The 22182-nt window shown below is 38.7% G+C and overlaps 2 protein-coding genes across 2 annotated transcripts; one reads left to right on the forward strand and one right to left on the reverse strand.

Moving 5' to 3' along the window:
- Positions 1-648: 648 nt before the first annotated feature.
- Fpr2 (formyl peptide receptor 2) lies at positions 649-6777 on the reverse strand. Its single transcript, XM_021149556.2, has 2 exons — positions 6761-6777; positions 649-1835 (listed from the first exon to the last, which is right to left on the reverse strand). The coding sequence occupies exon 2, from the start codon at positions 1822-1824 to the stop codon at positions 769-771; it is 1056 nt and encodes a 351-aa protein (XP_021005215.1). The 5' UTR covers positions 1825-1835; positions 6761-6777; the 3' UTR covers positions 649-768.
- A 4044-nt stretch (positions 6778-10821) lies between these two features.
- Positions 10822-18301, forward strand: Fpr1 (formyl peptide receptor 1). The gene is made up of 2 exons (XM_021149979.2): positions 10822-10876; positions 17081-18301. The coding sequence occupies exon 2, from the start codon at positions 17092-17094 to the stop codon at positions 18184-18186; it is 1095 nt and encodes a 364-aa protein (XP_021005638.1). The 5' UTR covers positions 10822-10876; positions 17081-17091; the 3' UTR covers positions 18187-18301.
- The last annotated feature ends 3881 nt before the right edge of the window (positions 18302-22182 follow it).

Raw genomic sequence — 22182 nt, forward strand, 5'->3', positions numbered from 1 at the left:
TTATTTAACGTGATTATCTCCAGTTATATCTGTTTCATGGCAAACCACAACACTTTGTTTTGGGGACTGGACTTGAAGTAGTCTCTCCTGCTCCTGCCTGACAAATGCTATGATTATAGACATGCCCAGCAATAACTTACTTGTTATGATAAATACTATTTTATATTAATATTTATATATTAATAATATTGAATAATATTTAATATTACTAATTAATGATAAATAATATTTAATATTTATTTTATATTTAGTTATTTTTGTGCAGGCAGCAAATGCGTATGAGTATAAATGCTTACTAAGTCTGAAGCCCTTGGATCCTCTACAGATAGAATTACTAGCAATTGTAATTCAGGTGCTGTGGGTCGTTGAAACTAAACCCAGGTATTCTACTGAAGCAGAAATTTTTATTACCCATTGAGACATCTTCTCAGTCTATGAAGTAGAATAATTTAATTTTAATATTTACCATCATGTATAAGCCTTGAGAATATGCATTGCTCTTTTCCTCTCTTGTAGTACATTGCTCCATTGGTTTTATCTACATTAGTTTTGTTTAGAGTATAAAGGCTTAGTTTTTAAAAGAACACAAAAGAACAACAGTATTAACATTGACTTTTATTTCATTTTTCCAGATTCAGGGGACACAGAAGGTTTGGTTTGTTTGTTTGTTTGTTTTTTCAGATTAAAAATGCTATAGGACACAGCATAAGGTAAGGCAGAAGTGGAATGGTACTGAAGTGGGATGAAAACCATCCCTTATCACAGACTTCATGGGGCCTTTAACTCAATGTCTGTAGGAGGTGAAGTAGAATTGGTGCTTGTATCACTGGTTTGACCAGAATCCTCACTCAGGGCTCTCTCAAGACTATAAGGCAGGGAATGAATAAATCTTTCACGAAAGTCCTGGCCCATGAAAACATAGAGCATTGGATTGAGACAACTATTGAAGTAAGCCATTGAGCTTGTTGGGTAAACAAACATGTCAAGAATTTTATAACCACCACTAAATAATGACTCTTTAAACCAGACTGTGCCCAAAAGGGCCACAAGCTGAAAGGGAAACCAACAGATAAAGAAGGAAGCCACAACTGCTGTAAGGACTCGTAAAGGACGGCTGGAATTAACAAGGCTTCTTCTGTTGATCTTGACAGCAATGAGTCCATAGCAAACAGCAACAATGGACATGGGCATGCTGAAACCAATAAGGAACCTGATGATCCCTCTAGTTGTTACAAAAGTGATAGCTGTGTTCAACTTTTCTTCATCAGTTTGAGCCCAGGATCCAAAGTTGAATGTACAATACACATCTCCTCCAGGAATTCTAACAGTAGTCAAGAAAATAAAAATGGGCAAAGTGAGAATCAGAGCAAAAATCCAGGGGCCAACAACCACCTTCCTAGCCAGGCTCACAGTGCGGTGGTTCTGAGCCCAGACTGGATGCAGGACACAAATACAGCGGTCCAAGGCAATGACAGCAATCAAGAAGACACTTCCAAACAGGTTTACATCTACCACAATGTGAACTAATTTACACAGGAACCAGCCAAAAGGCCATTTTTCTTTCATAGCCATTTCAACAAGAAGGAATGGTAGAGTTGCTGTGAAAGAGAAGTCAGCCAATGCTAGATTCAGATACCAGATAGTGGTGACAGTGTGTGGCATCCGGAATCCAGCTACCCAGATCACTAGTCCATTTCCCAGCACACCAAGGAAGAAAGTGATGGAGACAACCACCATTGAGAGGATCCACAGAACTCTGGAGATGGTAGAATCATAGACCACCACTTCTGATCCATTCAGATGGATGGAGTAGTTGGTTTCCATTTTCTCTGCACCTGAAAGTTTTCAAAAACAACCATTTCTCAGATATTTGGCTCCTTCTGACATGACACTCATTTAGAATGTACACTCCCTGCTACTACAGGAGAGCATTTTCACAGTAACATTCCAAAACTAGCACTTTACTGCATGCCTTTCTGCAGTAGCATAGCTCTCCACATTTCTCATATTCTTAAAACTATTCCTGCATTTAAACTAATTACAAAAAATAATAAGCCCTTGTGTCTCAACAGTGATACTGAACTGAGGGGGAACAGAGAGGGAAATATGAGTGAAAGGAGTTTAGCACTTCAAGGAAATCAATGGACTTAGTAGACTATACTTCAGTAAAGGCTTTTCATCAGTTCTCATGTTCACAAAATAAATAATTCAGTGGAGAGATGTCAAAACCTTAATCAAAAAGTTTTTAAAGATTTATTTTCTATATGAGATTCCGCAGTCATTATCTTCAAATGGATCCTATTACAGGTGGTTGTGAGCCACCATGTAGTTGCTGAGAATTGAACCCACAACCTCTTTAAGAGCAGCGGTCAGTGCTCTTAACCACTGAGCCATCTCTTCAGCCACAATCAAAAAGGTTTTTTGGCAAAGCAATAGATGTACACTCCAGAGAGAAAGAGTAAAAGACTCAGACAGAAAGACAAGCAGACACACAGAGAGAAAGACAGACAAAAGAACAAACAAGAGATACTCAATGGGATGACCCATAGAATGAGTACTGCCTAATGGACTCTGCGCTATAGATTTCAATGGCATTTTAGTGAGGATTTATGAGATGAGTAGTATATATATGGAAAAAAGATGACCTTTTATGGTTCAAATTGTGGTAGACCAAATTTGAATATTGATCTTCTTGAATTTGTACAAAGAGGTTAAAACCACCACAGTTCAAAGGATATTATAACAAAACAGAGAGCACATGCAGACCCTTGTTAATGTATAAGTGTGGTTTCTGGTGATGCTTGTTGGTATCTTGGTTTCTTATCTAATGCAAAGAGAGTGTTTAAACATGAAGGAACATTCTAGACACAGCTGGACAGAGGAACAGGTAGGTACCATCTCTATATTCAATCCAGTGCCTGATTAAGGTGAAGTTTCTACCACCTTGGTATACAAAGAGTATGCATGACCGCACAGTTTACTGTTATGAGTGTTAGAGGGTGAATTTTAATGGAGTTTGTGGACTTCTCCTGAAAGACCATGCGTTCTGTATTTAATGTGGTTGGAATTTTGAGTGGCCTATATAAAAATTCTAATAGGTTTATCATTTGTTCTTTTTCTTTTAAGACTAGAATGAGGTTAATAGGAAATATGACCCTGGAAACTATATAAAAGGACAGACTTTAATCTAGCTAGATCTGAGGCCTCCTACCACACCACAGGTGACAGATGCTGCTGAATGTGTCTGTGCCCTCTGTAACACAATATGATCACTTGCTCTTTGCTAAACAAATCACGATTTTGTTGATGGAAGTTGTCTCTCCATCTATTTTTGAATATATATCCTGACCAGGCTAGAGAGTATCTTGAAACTTCACTGCTTCCTAAGGTAGAGCCTGAGCCATTCACAAAGGACGAAATTCTACTCACACATCTACTAATTTATATCTCCCATTAAGGATATGAGACTTGGGCTTAATGGTAGCACACTTATATAGTGCGTAAATAACTTTAGGTTCTATCTCCAGCAATATAATATAATATAATATAATATAATATAATATAATATAATATAATATAATATAATATAGTGTAATATAATAAAAGTGAAGAAAGAAATTTTATCAATTATTAATTAATCCTGCTTAAAATGTACTTGCATAAAATATAGGGTACTTTTGCACCACCATAAACGTTTTAGACTTATCAATGTATCTTTAGAAGGAATAGTAATACTGACCCCTTCTTAGTTGATTGCTTGGGGGGGGTGGCTTTATTTTTTGTTTTTTGGTTTTTGGGTTTTTTGTAATGTGTGGTTGAGAAAGGGTTTAGTTAGGTATCTCAGCTGACCTCATATTCCTGACTTTCTGCTTCACCTTTCAGAGTGCTAAAATTACAAAGGAATGTTAGAAGACATCAGTTCACAAAATTGCTCTTTGCTGTAATAATTCTGTTAGTCTCTCATGAATTTTTTGGGGTGAGTAGACATGTGTCACATTTCCCCAGGAAAAGTCACACTACACACCCCAATAATTTGGTCAACTGTAAATCTCATGTCAATATTGAGAGACAGCAACACCACTGTTTTATCAAGCCAAAGCCATATTCTAAGGATTTTGGTAGAGTACTGTTTGTGTTTTTGTTTCTGTTTTTGTCAGAAGGTAAAAGCATTGGAACCCTAATTTAATTTTAGAGTTTCAAATTTTGCATCACTAATATGCCTCATTTGATATGAACCTGCCACATTAGCTGATTATGCTCATATGGTGATGCAATGGTGATTTCTCTCCTTTGTTTCTCATAGCAGTTCCTACTTTTCTTTTTCTAACCCATTCTTTTCACAAAGATCCTAACCAGGACATTGTGTAATGTTTTTCAGAATTTCTCAAGCCTAACACTGTTGACATCTGTCAGTACTTAATTGTGGTTGGGTATAATGGAGTCCTGTACAGCACAGGATGTGTAACAGTTCTTTGACCTCAGCTAGTACATTCTGGGAGCAACTCTTGTCCAGCTATGATAACTAAAATATCTATAGATGACCATTTTCCTTTGGAAGACATAATGACCCCTAGTAGATAACCACTTCTATAGTATAGAAGATAGAAAATATAGGTAGAGAAACAAATAGGCTAAAGGTCAATCACTCTTTTGTGCACGTCAGGATCTATGAGTCACAGAAGAAATCATGTGCTGCTTAGGATGGTCAGTGTATGGTGAAACCCCGACATATGACAATTATCCCATTATAATTATCTTAGGACACACATGCCCATTTTATAACTAATGAAACCATGGCTCTGAAGAAGTGACTTTCAGAAGCAGCACTTTTTTGCTAATTCTATTTACCATGCTCATCTCCTGTTTAATATGTGCATACATACTCCAACCTGGGAAGATGGCTCACTATAAAGCACTTGCCATCCAATAAGGACCTGAGTTCAGATCTACATCACCCATGTCAAAACAAGGTATGGTGGCATACATCTACAAGTCCAGTTGTGGAACAGGGCAGAGACAGGATAATCTGTGAAATCCTTGCCTGACTATCCAGCCCACTAATAAGTTACAGTCTCAGAAAGACGCTTTGTCCAAATAAAATTTTAAAACACATAGAATAACAGAGTTATTTGTTTAATGTTTATCATCACATTCATAAATATAAACACAGACACACAAACACAACAAACACAGTAAACTGATTATTCCCTCCCTTTGGTTGCTTCTCAAATTATATCATTCCCTCTGCTATTCTCAGAGATTTTTTTTTTAATGGTATCAATTTCTGGGGACTTTTTGCTGTACCAGCTGCCATCTCTCCATGCTGCTGTGTACCACTGCCAGAGGAGCAAGAGTTATAGTTCGTTTCAAGTGGCCTCTCCACACACACTGGCTCAGTATATGTCTCACACCCTCCTAGATATTCATCTCTTGAGTTTTTAATTTCTTTTTTCTTCCAAGCCAAAGGAAAAAACAAACAAAACAATAACAACAACAACAAATAAACAATAACACCAGGATATACTTTCCAATAGAGCATTCCCATTAACATATGAATTATCATGTTGTCTCCCTTCAAGACCCAACATGGTCTTCACACCAAAAATCCCAACTGTTATTTGAGGTTGTGATGAGAACTGTATATTCAAGGCTTGATTCCAATACAGGAAGAGTTCCAGTTTGATTATTTCCTGGGATCATTTCTATACAATAAAAAGTAAAGGGGGACTGAAAAAAACTACTCAGAACATAACATCATTGTCTGCTCTTCCTGCGGACCTCAGTTCTGTTTTCAGCACTGTCATGTAGGCTTAGATCTGTAAATTCAATGCCAGGAGATCCAATGGTCTTTGCTGACTTTCTTATGCACCTTGCAAGCACAGGGCAAACAGACACACATTTGTGAGAAAAAAATATGAAAAAATCAAAAAGTAAATTGAATGCTGGGGATGCAGTTCAGCATTAGAGCATCATCCTAGAATCATTTAGTAGTAAGGGACAAGAGGTGTGAATCAGTAGTAGATTACTGCCTAGGATCCCCTAGTAAGGGACATGATTAATAGCACAGCATCTAACTAGCATATGAGAAACATTAAATTCAGTTGAGGATGAAGGCAAGAAGGGGAAAGGAGAAAAAGAAGGCGATAAGCTTTGCTTCATTAAACAGACTTGTTTCTGTGGAAAAACTCACAGCACAATCTTAGAACCTATAAATATTCTTCATATTTTTCCCACCTCCTATCTTCCAATTAATCCACTCCATATTGTCTTGGGTCTTTGGAAATGCAACAAATTTCCACCTTCATGGATGTGGACTCCAGACAGTCAAACTCAAGGTTCTCAGTTCTTATCCTGATACCTCCCATGGCACAGTACCAATTAAACCCTCTGCTTTCTTCTGAAATCACATTAAACGTGTGCTTTAAGATGAAAAGAAAGATATGTGCAACGCATTGTACCAACAATTATAGCATAATGGATGGACATATAAAAAGCACAAGAATCATACTCCTCCACTTGACCTTTTTTAAAGTGTCTTCAACTCAGTTCTGCATGATTGCAAGGCAAGCACTTATACACTGACCCGTTTCCCCATACTTTCAAGTGTTTCTGTTCAACACATATTCTAAGTCAAGAACTCAGCAGCCATCTCGTGAAAGTAAATATGGTATTAAACATCTCTTCACAGGATTTTAGGAAGTGTCCATCACATATAACAGTCATTCAAAAAGTAAGTTTCAGTTACTGGAACACAACTTACCACCAGCTGAGGTCTCCTTCCTACACTGAACTCTTCCGTTCCTGTGGTGTAAATGAAGTACTTGGCTCTCACTATAGACTTAAGGAAACTCTGAGAGGAACAAAAACTGAAACCAATCTTGTTGTATAAACTCTTGGTTTCCTAAGATTCCCAGAAGCCAGGCAAATGGGATGCTATTGGAATCCTTTTATTTCATTGTATTTTTTATATGGACATTTTTCTTAAAGTTGTGTGTGTATAACATACATGTCTGGTGTCCTCAGAAGCCAAAAGATAACACTGGATCGCTAGGAACTGGAGTTACAGGTAGTTGTGAGAAACAATGTGGGTGGTGGTAATTGAACCTAGATTTCTGGAAGAACAGCCAGTGCTCTTAAATTCTAAGGCATCTCTCCAGCCCAAGTGGAGTTCTTATAATCAGAGTGTAAATGTTCTTCTACCATTGATCTGTGGAAAACGTGAGTTCAGTCCTATCAATTTTTGGCCCTAGCATCTGTGCTCTGGTTCTTTGAAGTTGGTTCTAATTTGACTTTACAAAATGTTGTGAACAGTCTGACATGGGCTTTGACAACCAAACTCAGTTCTTTTACAGCAGAGTTATACCTATTCTTAACCACTGAGACACCACCCTCCCAAACCCTTCACTCTTTTTCAAAAAATTGGAATAGCACTTACTGCTCTATCGGGGGACCCAACTTCACTTCCCAGTACCTACATCAAGGAGTTGGGGCTAGAAGGATGGCTTTGAGATTAATAGCACTGAATACTCTTCCAGAGGATCCAGGTTTGTTTCCAGTGACCTACATAGTGGCTCACACCATCTACAACTACAGTTCCAAGGCATTCAGTTTCCTCTTCTGGCCTCTGCAGGTACCAGACACAAACACAATGCACAGTCATAGAGGAAGTTAAAACACTCATACATTTAAGAATGATTTTTCTGCTTTTATAACATGAAAATGGCTACCTACATAGACGTCTCAATGACTAATTGCACTTACTGCTCTTCCAGGGGACCCAACTTCACTTCCCAGTACCTACATCAAACAGGTCACAGCTCCCTATAACTCCAGATCCAAGGACACTACAATTCTACTCCTGATCTCTACAGGCACAAGCACATATACACATGAAGACTGAGATGATCACAAGCACAATGTTGCCCCCATGCTTATTAAACAGTTCTAACAGCACATGTATGGATTTCTTTCCATATGAAGACATTCTTCACGTCTCTGTGGACAACTGGGTGCCCTAACAACCCAGGTCTTTACTAACTCAGATAAAAGGAGAGAGGATATAGACACTACCATAGATAGAGAAATGTCAAAAATAAACTCATGGTCACATTCTTTAGTTTGTGCCACAACATCTCCTTCTCTGTCTCTGTCTCTGTCTCTGTCTCTGTCTCTCTTCATGTTCTCACTAGTCACTCTCTTACCCTCACATTTTGAAAACAGGTTCCCATGAGTCCAACCTGTCTTTAAACACACTAAGTTGACATCTGAACTTCTGATCCTCTTGTCTCCACCACTTGAGTGCTTGAAATACAGACATGTACAATCCTCTCCGGTTTATACAGACCATCCTGCAGGTTAGACAGTCACTCTGCTAATTGATCTATACCTACAGTCCATAGTCATCCCCTTTAATATACTGTGGGAATTGAATAGATTTAAGGTCATCATAGACATAAGAATCACTAAACTAAAGCAGAACGCTTAGTTTGCAAGGGTTGTCACTACAAATCAACACACTCTGGGTGTCTCGAAGTAGATAGCAATCAGTAGATAGCAACTGATTTTGTCACAGTTCTGGATGCTGGAGGTCCAGGATCACAATGTTGGTCCCAGGGCTTCTCTTTTGCTTACAGGTAGCCATCATCTCCTCTCTGCATCCTCACATACACCTTTCAGTAAGCTTACACCACCCTGGTATTTCTTTCCTTTCAAAAAGACAACACTTATATTGGATTAGGACCCCACCCTTATGACCTCATTTAGCTTTAATTGGTTCTTTAAACATTCTAAATCTGAACAATCACATTCTGATGGAATATGAATTTGGGCTTTAATTGGTGAAAGAATAAGAATCCAGTTTCTGCACAAAGACAAGATGATTTTATAAGTTGATGAGAGAACAATCTAGAGGCTGGGGTGGGGGGCTGAAAGGAAAAGTGAACCTATCATGTGCCTTAATTTCCAAACAAGGTCTGAAAGGAAGACAGTGGTTGGCCTGAGGTGTAATGAAAACTTTCACCCAGAGAGCCTGTCAGGAGATAAGAATGTTTTGTAAGACCTAGATAATATTTGCTACACTGGAATTTGTAGTATGTACTCTGTTCAGTTTTCCTGTCTATTCTACTCAAATAAAAATTCTATTTGTAACTATAATGACTCTGAATTCACAGGTCAAATGACTGAGCCTCCTAAACTATGGTCACATCCGGGCACTATTTGTGTGGTTGTTGTTGCAGTCTGCAAGAGAGAGCATTAAGTCATCTTAAGCATGGATGCCCTCTCCCCAGTCCCACCAATACCAGTTGTTGTACAGCCTGCAAGCCAGGACTAGTTTTCTTGTATGGTTAGATTTTTTTTGTTTTGGTTTGGGTTGTTTTGCTTGAACAACAACAAATGAATAAAATATAATGAGTGAAGTGATGTGAAATTCAACTACTATCTTTTTAAATGATGAACTGTTGGCATATTTTCTGTGTATTCATGCTATAAAGCTGAGTTGAGGATCCTGAAACCTGCCAGGTATTAAATATTAACTTTCTCACCCTTGATAGAAAATGTACAGCCCTGGTTAAATGGCTTAAATAAGATAATTATCACCCAACAAGTCACCTACCCAGGCCTGGTTCTAACTGAGAACCTGCATAGTTCCCAGAGGCAATTAATAGTGGTCTATTATCTGACAGTAATGATTTGGTATCTCTAACAGGGAGTACCCCCAACACAGAGAACAGTGAATTGCAAAATCCTCTGAATTTGCATAGATTGTGCAAACATGGGAACACAGAGCAGAAGTCTACCCTAAGACTTTCCTAATTTTCTTCATACTCTAAATTGTACCCAAAACACACATGCCTCAGTATTTGTACAGATACTATGTGATCACCATGGATTATTGGTCTGGAAAGAACAAAGCTTCTGTAATAGGGATGGTGGAATATGAAGGAGCTAGATTCCCATCAAACTATCTTCAAGAAAAACAATCAGAGTTCAAACAACCTGACATTCTGTTCATCGATTACTCTCTACTGATTCCCTTTCTTGTTTTCTCGTGGTATGTGAGACCTTTGCTATATAAAAATGATACCCCTTACGACTATTTCTGTGAGTTCCTTTTGAGTTTGCATATCTTCACTCCAATAAGATCACTGATTTACCAAGTTGGATGTGACATGTTCATTACCTTTTTTTAACCTCCATGTCCTTTCTCAAGTAAATAGGCATCTTTTCATATCCCTCCAGGAAAAGTCTCACAACTTCTCCCTTTCTTGGGAACTTTCTAAAAGGTGTTTGTTATGAACAATCACAAAGATATGTTGACAGAAGTATGGGCTATTGTGTGATGGATCTTGGAGACTGTGACTAAGTGTAGAATGGCTGACCATTTCTGACTGTCTGAACTGTTCAGATTTATCTTCCTCTGTCTGGGTATATAGTTCCTATTTCTCTCCTCTCTATCTCTGCCTTTCATTGTTTATGATAAGTTCTCTTACCCCAGCCTCATAGCTTTTCCGTATGATCAGAAGGTTCTTGGGCACCTAGATTCCTTCTGCTCTGATATGGAGGTTACACCTCTATATCCCACCAAATATAAAGCAGAGGGAGGTTCTCAGATTCTCCAGTTTCCAGAACAATCCAACTTAGTCACCAAATGCTGTTAAGGAAAAAAAAAAAAAACATGATTTGGATATACTCGAAGGGCCTTTGTAAATCACAGAAAACCATTGTTGCTTGTTTACTGTTTCCTGTTACCCAATGCATTTCTGCTGTTTCCCCTCCTCCTGTTGGTTTTGTATATTTTCTGCTGAGCTCAGTAGAGACAGGCTTCTTTCTTCAGGAGATCAGCTGTAGATCTGTCCAGAGCTGTTGGAAAGTTCAGGTAAGAAAACTTGCCTAGAAATCTGCACAACTTGATGAGAATGCATCCTGCAGATTGGAGATTAGCTGCATAATAGACTTTGTGTGGTAGAGGGATGGGGATGTAGCTTAGTGGGTAGAATGCTTGCCTAGCACGCACAAAGCCTGGGTTTTGTCTCTAGTACCACATTAACCGCACAGTGGCACTCCTGCAATCTCAACATTAGAGATGTACAGGCAAGAGAATCCGAATATTAAGGTAATCCTTGGCTATGTGTAGTAAATTAAGGTAATCTTGGACTACATAAGAGCCTGTCTAAAAATATAAATAAAAAGAAAGAAAAGGAAAAATTAAGTTCAGTTGTGGAAAACCATAAAATAAAATGGTAAATATGGGCAACACACATCACTCTTTTGGGCTGTTTTGCCACAAAAGCGAGTCAAAGGTGTGGTAATTAAAGGGTGATATGAAAGTGAATGGTAACTTAGATTGAAGATGAAATGTTCTAGAAAATATTGATGTATCCATTTGTAGGGAGGAATCAAGGAAAAGTGTTGAGCATGTACTAGTCAGAGATAGCACTCCTGGAAAAAGTAGATTGTGAAAAATCTGTGGGAAAAGCAGAAGCTAGATATAAGCCTGTGATAGCTACTACCCGGTCATAGATATGAAGCTAAAGAAGGTGCTTCAGGAGAGTGGAGGGCAGTGGCTGTGCATGGGGTTGGGGGAAAAATCTATGTGGGCAGTGATGAACCCCCAAGCAAACAAGTCCCAGATCCTTCATAAATTTGCCTCTGTCTCCTCCAGAATTGCTGATTTAATTGTTTTTCCTCTCTCAAAGCCTGAATTTCTTCTATCACAATGTTGATGTTGTCTAATCAAGTTCAACCTTATCAAGGTCTGTAGAAGGTGAAGATGTAGTACAGTGATTGAAAGATTTAACGAGCTCTGTAAATGGTGTCCTACAACATTACTATTCAATCCAAACCACAATCATGTTCCTCCAATAGTAGATGGGACTATGTCTTATAGTTCTTCTGCTTTTGTATGTTGTGACCTGTCATTGCAGAATTTTCCTTCTTCATTTTGTAAACATTGTTATTCATTGCCTCATAGATTCTTAAGAATAAACATCCCTCAGCAGAGCTTGGTGGTCGGGGTTTGGTGGAATGTGGAGGAAGAGGAGACAAATAGTTTCTAAAACTGTAAACCTTTTAGGGTCAATCATAATGTTATCTACACAGGTGATTTTAGGCTGTCCCATGGGTGTTTTAAAGAAAGGAGAGTGGCAGGGCTGCGATTGTGGCTCAGAATGAAGAGTATGTGTCTAGCATAGAAGACCTGGAGTTAATCATCTTGTAACCTGAGGATTCTTCATACCTACAATCCCAGAATTAGGGAGTGGAGAAAGGAGAACCAGAAGTGTAAATCTATCCTTGGCAAATTTAAGATTCATAAAACCATGTCTCAAAAGACAAAAAGCAAAAACAAGGAAGAAAAGGAGGATGAGGAAAGTAGAAAGAAAAGGAGAGCTATCTGGTTTTGATAGCACACATATGTAATGCTACTACTTAGGAAGCACAAGTGGGACTGTTATAAGTTCAAGACCAGCCTGATTTACCTAGAAAATGGGAAATATAGAGAAATGAAGGAAGTTAGAAGGACTTACCTTTAGTTTAATATTTGCTCACCATTTCCATAACCTTATCTAACCAAATTTTCATTTTGGCATGCTGTTAAGGAATGTAAACATTATTAATGAGGCATTGCAATTTGATTCCTCCATAGAATTTTAAATTTTATGGTCACTCTTTTCTATCTCAAATTGGAGTCAATATTATGTGAGTCAACCCAAAGTAGTATGACAGAGCAGGGTCAGAAAGAGATCATTGCTGAAATTTCAGACTGAAAGATTGAATATTTTTTAAGAAATTAAATTAATGTTCCAGGACCAGTCTATTTTCTAATTTTCACAGTGTCATAATAAAAACAAAAACAATAAAAAGTAAATCCTCTGGCAGAAGAGATGCCTCAGTCAATAAGCTCTTTGCTATGCAATAAGTACCTTTATTCAGATCACCAACGCACACATAAAAGCTAGGTGCTGTAGTGTGAGTCCTCAACTTCAGCATTGGGACTGACATGTGTGGGCAAAAGGGAGATGGGCAGATATCTGGAGCTCATTGGTCAATCAATGTAGCTCTAAGTTTAGTAAGACACTTTGTCTGAAAAACATAAGATGAAGAGTTATTAGGAAGACACATGACATTGACCTCTTACATCTATATGCATGTTCACAAATACACATACATGAAAAAAAAACATTTGTTATTCAGTACATGCTACTTATCAATCACTAATTCATGCCTAGTCCTATTAATGCATTTTACTCCCTCTACCCTATTTAAGGAAGTCTGCAATTGATATTAGGGGAAGCCATTTTGACATGAATAATACTATGCATACATAATCCAGTGACATCTCATACCCACGGCTTAATAGAACCTTCCTTTCTCTCCTGACTTTTCTTGCCTTAAATCATATTGAAGAAATCTCACAGACAGAAAGAACATTATTTCTTTCTATCAAGATAATCTCATAAAGGGGCTGGAGAGACACTTCTTGGAGAGATGTTAAGAGTGCTTGCTGTTCTTGAAGAGGTCCTGCGTGCAATTGTTAGCACATAAGTCAGGCATGTCACATCTGGGATCCGCCATCTCTGGCATTGTTGGATATCTACACTCATGCACAGATACACACACATATACACATGATTCAAAATCAATTCTAAAAGCTAATTTCAATTGGTTATCCAATATCAAATGATCTGCCTTGGAAACATACATACAAGTCACATTATATGGACTAAGCAAGTTGTATCTCTCTCTCTCTCTCTCTCTCTCTCTCTCTCTCTCTCTCTCTCTCTCTGTCTTTCTCTCTCTGTCTCTGTGTGTGTGTGTGTGTGTGTGTGTGTGTGTGTGTGTGTGTGTGTGTGTGTGTTGTGTGTGTGTGTGTAACATCAATTAATTAAAAAATGAGACCATACCCTTGAAAGAGAGCAGGGATGGAGTTGGGAGTGAGGGGCATATGGGATAGATGGTTTGGAAGGAAGAAAGGAAAGGAGAAATGGTGAAATTATAATATCAAATTTAAAAGAAATAATATATAAGGAACAATTTCAGAGATGTCCGCTGAGGCCATTACTCATGGAAATGTTCCCTCTCAGCAGAGGAAATAAGTCTTTTTTTTTTTTTAAGCCCTAGTAAGGTAAGAGGTAGGTGTGTAATGAAGTACTCATGCAGAGAAATAGCTGATCAGTCTCATTCTGCATCACAGAAGCTGTCTTCTGCCAGTTTCCTAGTGTCCACACACTGTTTTATTTAGGCTGTTTGAAAATAAATGTAATTAAAATTTACCTGATACTTTTTTTCTTATTGTTGTTGTTGTTGCTTGCGTGAAGAGGCAATCAACTTTATTTTTTGAGAAAGAGCTCTCACTGGACTTGGAGTTCACCAGAGTTTGATCGGTCGCCTTGTGGAGCCTCCCATCTCTGCTCCTCCAGCACTGGGACTTTAGACAGGCACATGTTACATTACCAGCTTCGTATACAGCTGGACATAAAAACTTAGGTTCTTGTGATTTTGTAGCAAGCACTTTACTGAGTGAGCAATTTTCTCAGGCCCTTATTGTTTGTTTACTGAGACCACATCTAGCTATGGATTCCAGTCTGGTCTTAAACTTACTATGCAGCCCATGCCAGCCACAGCGTCAAATCTTTCTGCCGTCTTCCAAGAGCTGCAATGACAAGCATACACCACCAGCACCACACCCAGCTTAAATTTTATCACTTTAAAATTAAGTATCATTAAGTGTATTTAAAATGTTTTGCAACCATAACCCTATCTAATTCTAGACAAATTTCATCACTTAAAAGAAAATAAATCCCATAACCTTTGAGCAATAATTCTTCTCTCTCCCTCCCTCAGGCCCCTGTATCCACTAGCATGCTGTTTCTTGTAAACTTACTTATTGTGGTTATTTGTTATAAGTTGAATAATGCATCATATAACATTTTGTGTATGGATTCCCTTTTACTATACCTTTAAAGTATATCTGTCATCCTATACGTTCATTTTCTATTGCTTTGTTTAACCTTTTGAGAGAGTACCATTGTATATCCAGGCCTCAAATTTGCTGTACTCCTGCCTAAATTCTCCAAGTGCTATGATTATAGGTACATGCTACTACAATCAATGTCTTTCATTCCTTTTTATGTCCAAAAGCTATACATCAATTGGAAATATCAAAATACTTTGTATATACAATTTCTTTATTTAGGTTATCTTACCCAGACACATGATAGAGTTATCTAGGAAGAGTAAACCACAACTGTGAAGTGGCCTCCATGAGATTGGTCTTTAGATTAGTCTGTGAAACATTTTCTTGTTTAGTGATTGATTAGGAGGGCTCAGCTCACTGTTTGTGGTGCCACTTGGGCTGCTAGTGCTAGTTTGTGTAAGAAAGCATGCTGAGAAATTCATGAAAATTAAGCCAAAGAGCAGCACTACTCCATGGCCACTGCTTCAGTTCCTGGTTCCAGGTCTCTGCCTTGATTTTCCTTCATAATACAGTATAAAATACACACTTAAACAAACCCTTTTCTTCCCAAATTTCTCTTGAAAAGAAAACTAGGACAGGTTGCTTTTATATTCTAGCTATAGTGAGAAATGCTACAATAAAATGTGTGTACAACTTTTGTTGAACACAAGTTTTTTGACAATAACTCTTATTTATGCTTTGACAGTTACATACATGATCATATCATCCTCATACTCTTGGCCTAATGACATCTTCCAACACATACCCTTCTGTCACCAAGTCTTCTCCTTCTGTTTTTAACAATCCAATTAGGACTCTCTGCTGCAATGTTAACCCATCCTATTGGCTTGATCTTTTATTGAAGTGGTGAACATAAATCTTACCTATGTACTGTTTACCCAGTTTTGTTTTTCTCTTGCAAGTTAAGGATCTACACCAGCCAACTAATTGCATTGTGAACAGAGTGCATATTAGCAATTTTTGTGAAAGCATAGGCACACCTTCCCCATCTGATAAGAGGTTAACAACATGAATGAATGTCCAGCAGTGGTGAATTTTCCCTAGCTTGAGTGTGAAGGACTTGAAATGGAAGTAGACTGGATACAGTAATAAATGGACCCAAGGAGCTGAAGGGGTTTGCAGCCCCATAGGAGGAACAACAATATGAACCAACTAGTATTCCCCAGAGCTTCCAGGGACTAAACCACCAACCAAAGAGTAAACAGGAGGGACTCAAGCCTTCAGTCTCATATGTAGCAGAGGATGGCCTTGTGGGACATCAATAAGAGGAGAGGCCCTTAGTCTTACGAAGGCTTGATGCCTCAGTGTATGGAAATGCCGGGACAGGGAAACAGGAGTGGGTGGATTAGTAAGCAGGGGGAAGGGTGATGGAATGGGGGGGGGTGGTTGGAGGGGAAATGAGGAAAGGGGATAAAATTTGAAATGTAAATGAAATGTAAATAAAGAAAATATCTAATAAAAAATAGAAGCTTAAAAAGAAGAAGAAGAAAAAGAAGAAAAGAAAATTGCTTGAGGCAGCATTTTCAAAAATAGGTCCTGAGGAGATGTCTCAGTTGCTATAATGCTTACATTCAAGTGTGAGGGTCACGGTTTGTATCACCAGAAAACTATATGTCAATTGGACAGAGAGGCTCAGCTATAATTCCAGCCTCAGAAAGTGAAGAGATCCAATTCTTGGAGCAATCTGCCTATCAAGGTTAGTCACAGCAATGAGTTCTGGATTTGGTTGAGAGACCCTGTTTTAAAGAATTAGGTGGAGTTATGGTAGAGGATGATTCCCAACATCAATCTCAGGTCTCCACATACATGTGCACATATGTACATAACCATACCAATACATACATACACTCATACATGTATAGAAAACACATGCGCATGGAAAATGAAAAAATAAAGTCAAGCATCGTGATATGCCACTTTAATCCCAACACAAGAGTGAAAGAGGCAGGCAGATTTCTATGAGTTTGCATATAGAAAAAGATTCTATGAGTTTTGTCTATAGAAAAAGTTCTAGGCTAGCAAGGATGTGTACTGAGATCTTGTCTCACAGAGAAAAAAAAAAAGGTAAGACAAATAAATAAACACACCTCTTTCTTTATGTTCTAGGAGTCTACAAGATGGACACCAACATGTCTCTCCTCATGAACAAGTCTGCAGTGAACCTCATGAATGTGTCTGGGAGTACTCAATCAGTATCTGCTGGCTACATTGTTCTGGATGTCTTCTCATATTTGATCTTTGCAGTGACCTTTGTCCTTGGAGTTCTGGGCAACGGGCTCGTGATCTGGGTGGCTGGTTTCCGCATGAAACACACTGTCACCACCATCTCTTACTTGAACTTGGCCATTGCTGACTTTTGCTTCACTTCCACTTTGCCATTTTACACTGCCAGCATGGTCATGAGAGGACATTGGCCATTTGGTTGGTTCATGTGCAAATTCATATATACTGTAATAGACATAAACCTATTTGGAAGTGTCTTCCTGATTGCCCTCATTGCACTGGACCGCTGTATTTGTGTTCTGCATCCAGTCTGGGCTCAGAACCACCGCACTGTGAGCCTAGCCAAGAAGGTAATCATTGTACCCTGGATTTGTGCATTTCTTCTTACATTGCCAGTTATCATTCGTTTGACCACAGTCCCTAATAGTAGACTTGGACCAGGGAAAACAGCCTGTACTTTCGACTTCTCCCCCTGGACCAAAGATTCTGTAGAGAAGTATAAAGTGGCCATCACCATGCTCACTGTCAGAGGAATCATCAGGTTCATCATTGGGTTCAGCACTCCCATGTCCATTGTTGCCATTTGCTATGGGTTAATAACCACTAAAATCCACAGGCAGGGCCTGATCAAATCCAGCCGTCCTTTGCGGGTTCTCTCCTTTGTTGTGGCTGCCTTTTTCCTCTGCTGGTGCCCATTTCAAGTAGTGGCCCTCATATCCACAATCCAAGTCCGTGAACGGTTGAAGAACATGACTCCAGGCATTGTAACTGCTTTGAAAATCACAAGCCCCTTGGCATTCTTCAACAGCTGCCTCAATCCAATGCTTTATGTCTTTATGGGCCAAGACTTCAGAGAAAGACTCATCCACTCTTTACCTGCCAGCCTAGAGAGGGCCCTGACTGAGGACTCAGCTCAGACCAGTGATACAGGCACCAATTTGGGGACCAACTCTACTTCCCTTTCTGAAAATACTTTAAATGCAATGTAAAGAATGGGCTCTAACTTCCAGCTTCATCTGCTTTGAGTTCCACTGTGCTATAGGCGTTCCTTGTTGACCTTCAGGCTACATGCTCATTAGGAAAACTTGAAATAACCTTTTAGACTTTTTTTTTACCTCAACCCAAGATAGTCAATAAAGAAAAAAGAACATACATTTTCTTGTTAGTCTGAAATAATTCCAAATGACAGTTAGTACTATAGCATCATTAATAATACTGTCCACTTAGTTCACTCACAGGCTGTAAACTCACAAATTTTCATAACTGTCCTTCTGCAGGGAGCAGGTATATGTCCCCTTTGGTAAAAGAAGCCGGGGGGGGGGGGGAAGACTACTATCCTTTGAGCTATGCAACTGTCTGATCCCTTTTGTTATAGCATTTGGTCTATCTGTTGCCCCCATGATACAAGTGTTGTCACGTGTGACTCTCAGTGTAGCTACAACCAAATTTATAAAGTTTATACTGTATCTGGCATCTGAGGTACTTGCTCCAAAGAGAATGAGCCCAGAATGGAACTCCTGTTTCCACTACCAATGGCAGTGAATAGGTGTTATACCCTAACGAGAGAGAGAGAGAGAGAGAGAGAGAGAGAGAGAGAGAGAGCATTTGATGGCATTCAGGTTCTTTGATCTAGGCTATTCTTACTATAGTAAAATGAAATCTCATAGTACTTTTAATTTGCAATTTCCTGATGGCTAAGGATTTTGAAATTTCAATTAAATGTATTTCAGCCATTAGTAATTCATCCTTTCAGAAACCTCTGTCTTTTCTATTGCCTGTTTATCATTGTGTGTTGTTGTTGTTGTTTAGGGTTTTTTAATATATATTTTAGATAATATCCCTCTGTCAGATGTACCATCGACCAGCCTTGGCTTGGAAAGTGGTTCTGAGAGAGGGAATGTCTGGGAGCTACAAAATCGTGGACTCATGCTGACAACCTGTGTTCTGCTTGACACAGCTTGTCCAGTCTGCTTCTCTGTCTGTTCTGCTTTCTCAATGGAGATCTGTCTTTATTTTGCTTTCTTGCTATTCTAAGAGATTTCTCTGTCCATGTCCTGCGCACACGCGTGAGTGTGTGTGGCGTGTGTGTGGCGTGTGTGTGTGTGTGTTTCTCCAAGAAATTCTCTTTTTATCCTAAAAAATTCTGTGGATAGCTCATCTCCTGCAGAACATAGGTGCATTCTTTTATTTTACATTTCAATCCAGTCATTCATTCCAGATTTTCCTTTTGATTATTTTATGAATTAGCATCCCATGACCCCAGACCTTTGATTCTTAGGCGGCAGTAAATATACATTTTTTTTAATATTACAAAAAATTCAGATCAGTTTTCCATTTATAAGAACAGATGATAAATTAGCTGAGTGGGACTCTGTCCTGAAATTCATATTTCTATCACACCTTGGCCTGGACTTGCTGTGTCCCAGGCTGACCTTGAACATAGAAATCCGCCTGCCTTTGTATCTTTCTGACAAGCTGGCTTATTGATGCAGCTGCCTTTGTTAGCTTAGATTCATGAAACCCCTCATCATTCATACTGCATCCCTGTTTGGTGTAGTTAAGAAGTTATAGATTTTCAAACTCATGTGTTTAGAGCTCTTTTTCATTCAAGGGCCGTCTTGAAGGTCCCAGTGTTTATCATTTTGCTGAGACATGTCCACACCCTCAACTCCTGGACTGGTGCTGTTTGTAATTATCATGGAGTCATTAACATTAACAGGGAGGGCATTCTGCAAAGGAATGTGAAATGTATACATTATTATACAAACAAGCCATAACCCACAGCAGCCATCCACACTCCACAGTCATGGAAGAGGATCATGCCAGGGCCCTGTCTCAGGGGCAGGAAGCAGGGCACTCTGTTCCCACCAGGGCTACTACGGGCTAAAGACCTATTTTAAAAAGTTCTTTTCTATGCCAATTAGTTCACCTGTATTCTTTGCCTTTTTCTATATCAGATTCAGGGCACCACACCTAATATTATGGTTCTTGATCCATTTGGAGCTGAATTGTGTGTAGAGTGAGAATAAGAATTAAGCTCTTTTTTCTTCTATAAATAGCTATCAAGTTTAACCAGCATCATTTCTTGAAGATAGCATCTGTTGCCGTGTGTACTATTGGACTTTTCATTAAAAATTAATGTAAGTGTCTGAAAATCACTGAAGGAAGACCCCAGACACAGTGGTATGCAAAAACAAAGAACATTTATTCTACAGAAACAACCAGCATGCAGGGGTTAACTGTTCTTTGAGATGGGGACTTCTCATAGGAAACCAGGGGGAATTCCCTAGAAGGACTGGGTAATCTTAAGTTTTATTAGTGGATTTGAGGGGGTCATAGGTGATTTATAGTCTGTATTCCTATGTCATAAGCATTTAACCATAGGATGAGATTGGGCTGCCCAGCACAGATGACCCATTCTGAGATAAGATATCTCTCCATTTTTGTGATTATGCCCAGGCTGTTCTTTTGTAGGGGGGTTTATGATCTTGTTCTGGATTTTATGGTCTCTCCCTGGAGCTTTTTTTTAAAAATCAGGCCTGGTCCTTACATGGAGACAAATGAGGTCCTTAAAAAGAGAAAAATGGGATTTATGTTGTGCTTTCAACATAATGCTTTTTGGAGTGTGGACTTATATCTGGATTCTCAATCCTATTTCAGTGATCAATGAGTTTGCATGTAGGCCAATGTCATAATGTTTTTATTGGATGTATAGATCTATAGCATAGCTGTATAGTGCTAAAAGGTGCTATTCACACTATGAGAAGAGAAAAGGAATTACCAGTCTTACCCATTTGTCCTATTTGTGAACACTGAGAGCTGCAATAACAACCATCCTGGCAAGACATACCCACTGATACAATAGTGGCATAAATATCATGGAAGTAATCAACCACATTCTCATTGGATTTAAGGCCCACTCCACACATCAAAACTCCTATCTGCCACCATTATTAGAGGCATTAACCTATATTTATGGAGCTCAGGTGCCCTAGGACAGAACCTTCTACTCCTATTCTGCTAAATAGACATAGTGTTAACAAGCTATCAGTGACTATCAATGTATATACAGATTAGCACATCCCTCAACTCCCATCAGAGAAACCTTTATTTTATGTCCTGGAGATAATAAGGAACACAGAGACCCACAGTTGGTTAAGGTATAGAGAACAAGAGACTAATGAATGCTCAACCCTAAATGGAAAATGTATATCACACACAACCCTCCCGAGGTTCAAGGGTTATCACAAGGGTGTGAGCAATGCCTGTGCAAACTCAAACCAGCTCGAATCCCAGTATGGAAAGGAGAATTGAGTTTGAGTACCTAGCTGAGAATCTATTGAAAATTGGAAGCTTATGGGTATTCTATTTTTTTTTTTTTGGCAGGGGGAGGGGGTAAAGGTATAGCCTCTGGTAGATCAACCATACTACACTGGAAGGTAACACATCAGAAATTATGCAGGAAGCACAAATTGTACTGGATGGGTTTTACCAAAAAAGAAAAAAAAATGAGTATACAAATCTGGGAAGGCAGGGAAGTGGGAGTGAATCTGGCAAGAGTTAGATGAAGAGATTAATATGATTAAAATACATTTTATGAAATTTTCAAAGAACTAATAAAAATTGAAAACAAAATTTTAAAAGAAAAAGCTTCAGAGAAAATATCTGATTTGCAACCAACTAACACAGATGTGTAAATAACTGTGAAAGCCTGTTTTTGGTTGGTTGGTTGTTTTTTTTTTTTTTTTCCTATGTTTGTTTGGTTTTTTGTTTTTGAAAAGATCTCATGCACTCTAAACCAAGGATGATCTTTAAATCCTGTGTGCATGTGTATATATGAATACATATACTTGAGCATGAGTGTGTATGTGTTTGCCTATGCTTGTGTTTGTGTGTGTAGATGCATCTGGATGTTAGAAGTTAATAGCAGATATATTCCTCTATTACCCTCCCCCTTATTTTGAGAATGAGCTTCTCAGTGAATC

The sequence above is a fragment of the Mus caroli genome, unplaced genomic scaffold (assembly GCF_978045245.1).
Source record: "Mus caroli unplaced genomic scaffold, Mus_caroli_1 scaffold_18, whole genome shotgun sequence".
NCBI lineage: Eukaryota > Metazoa > Chordata > Mammalia > Rodentia > Muridae > Mus > Mus caroli.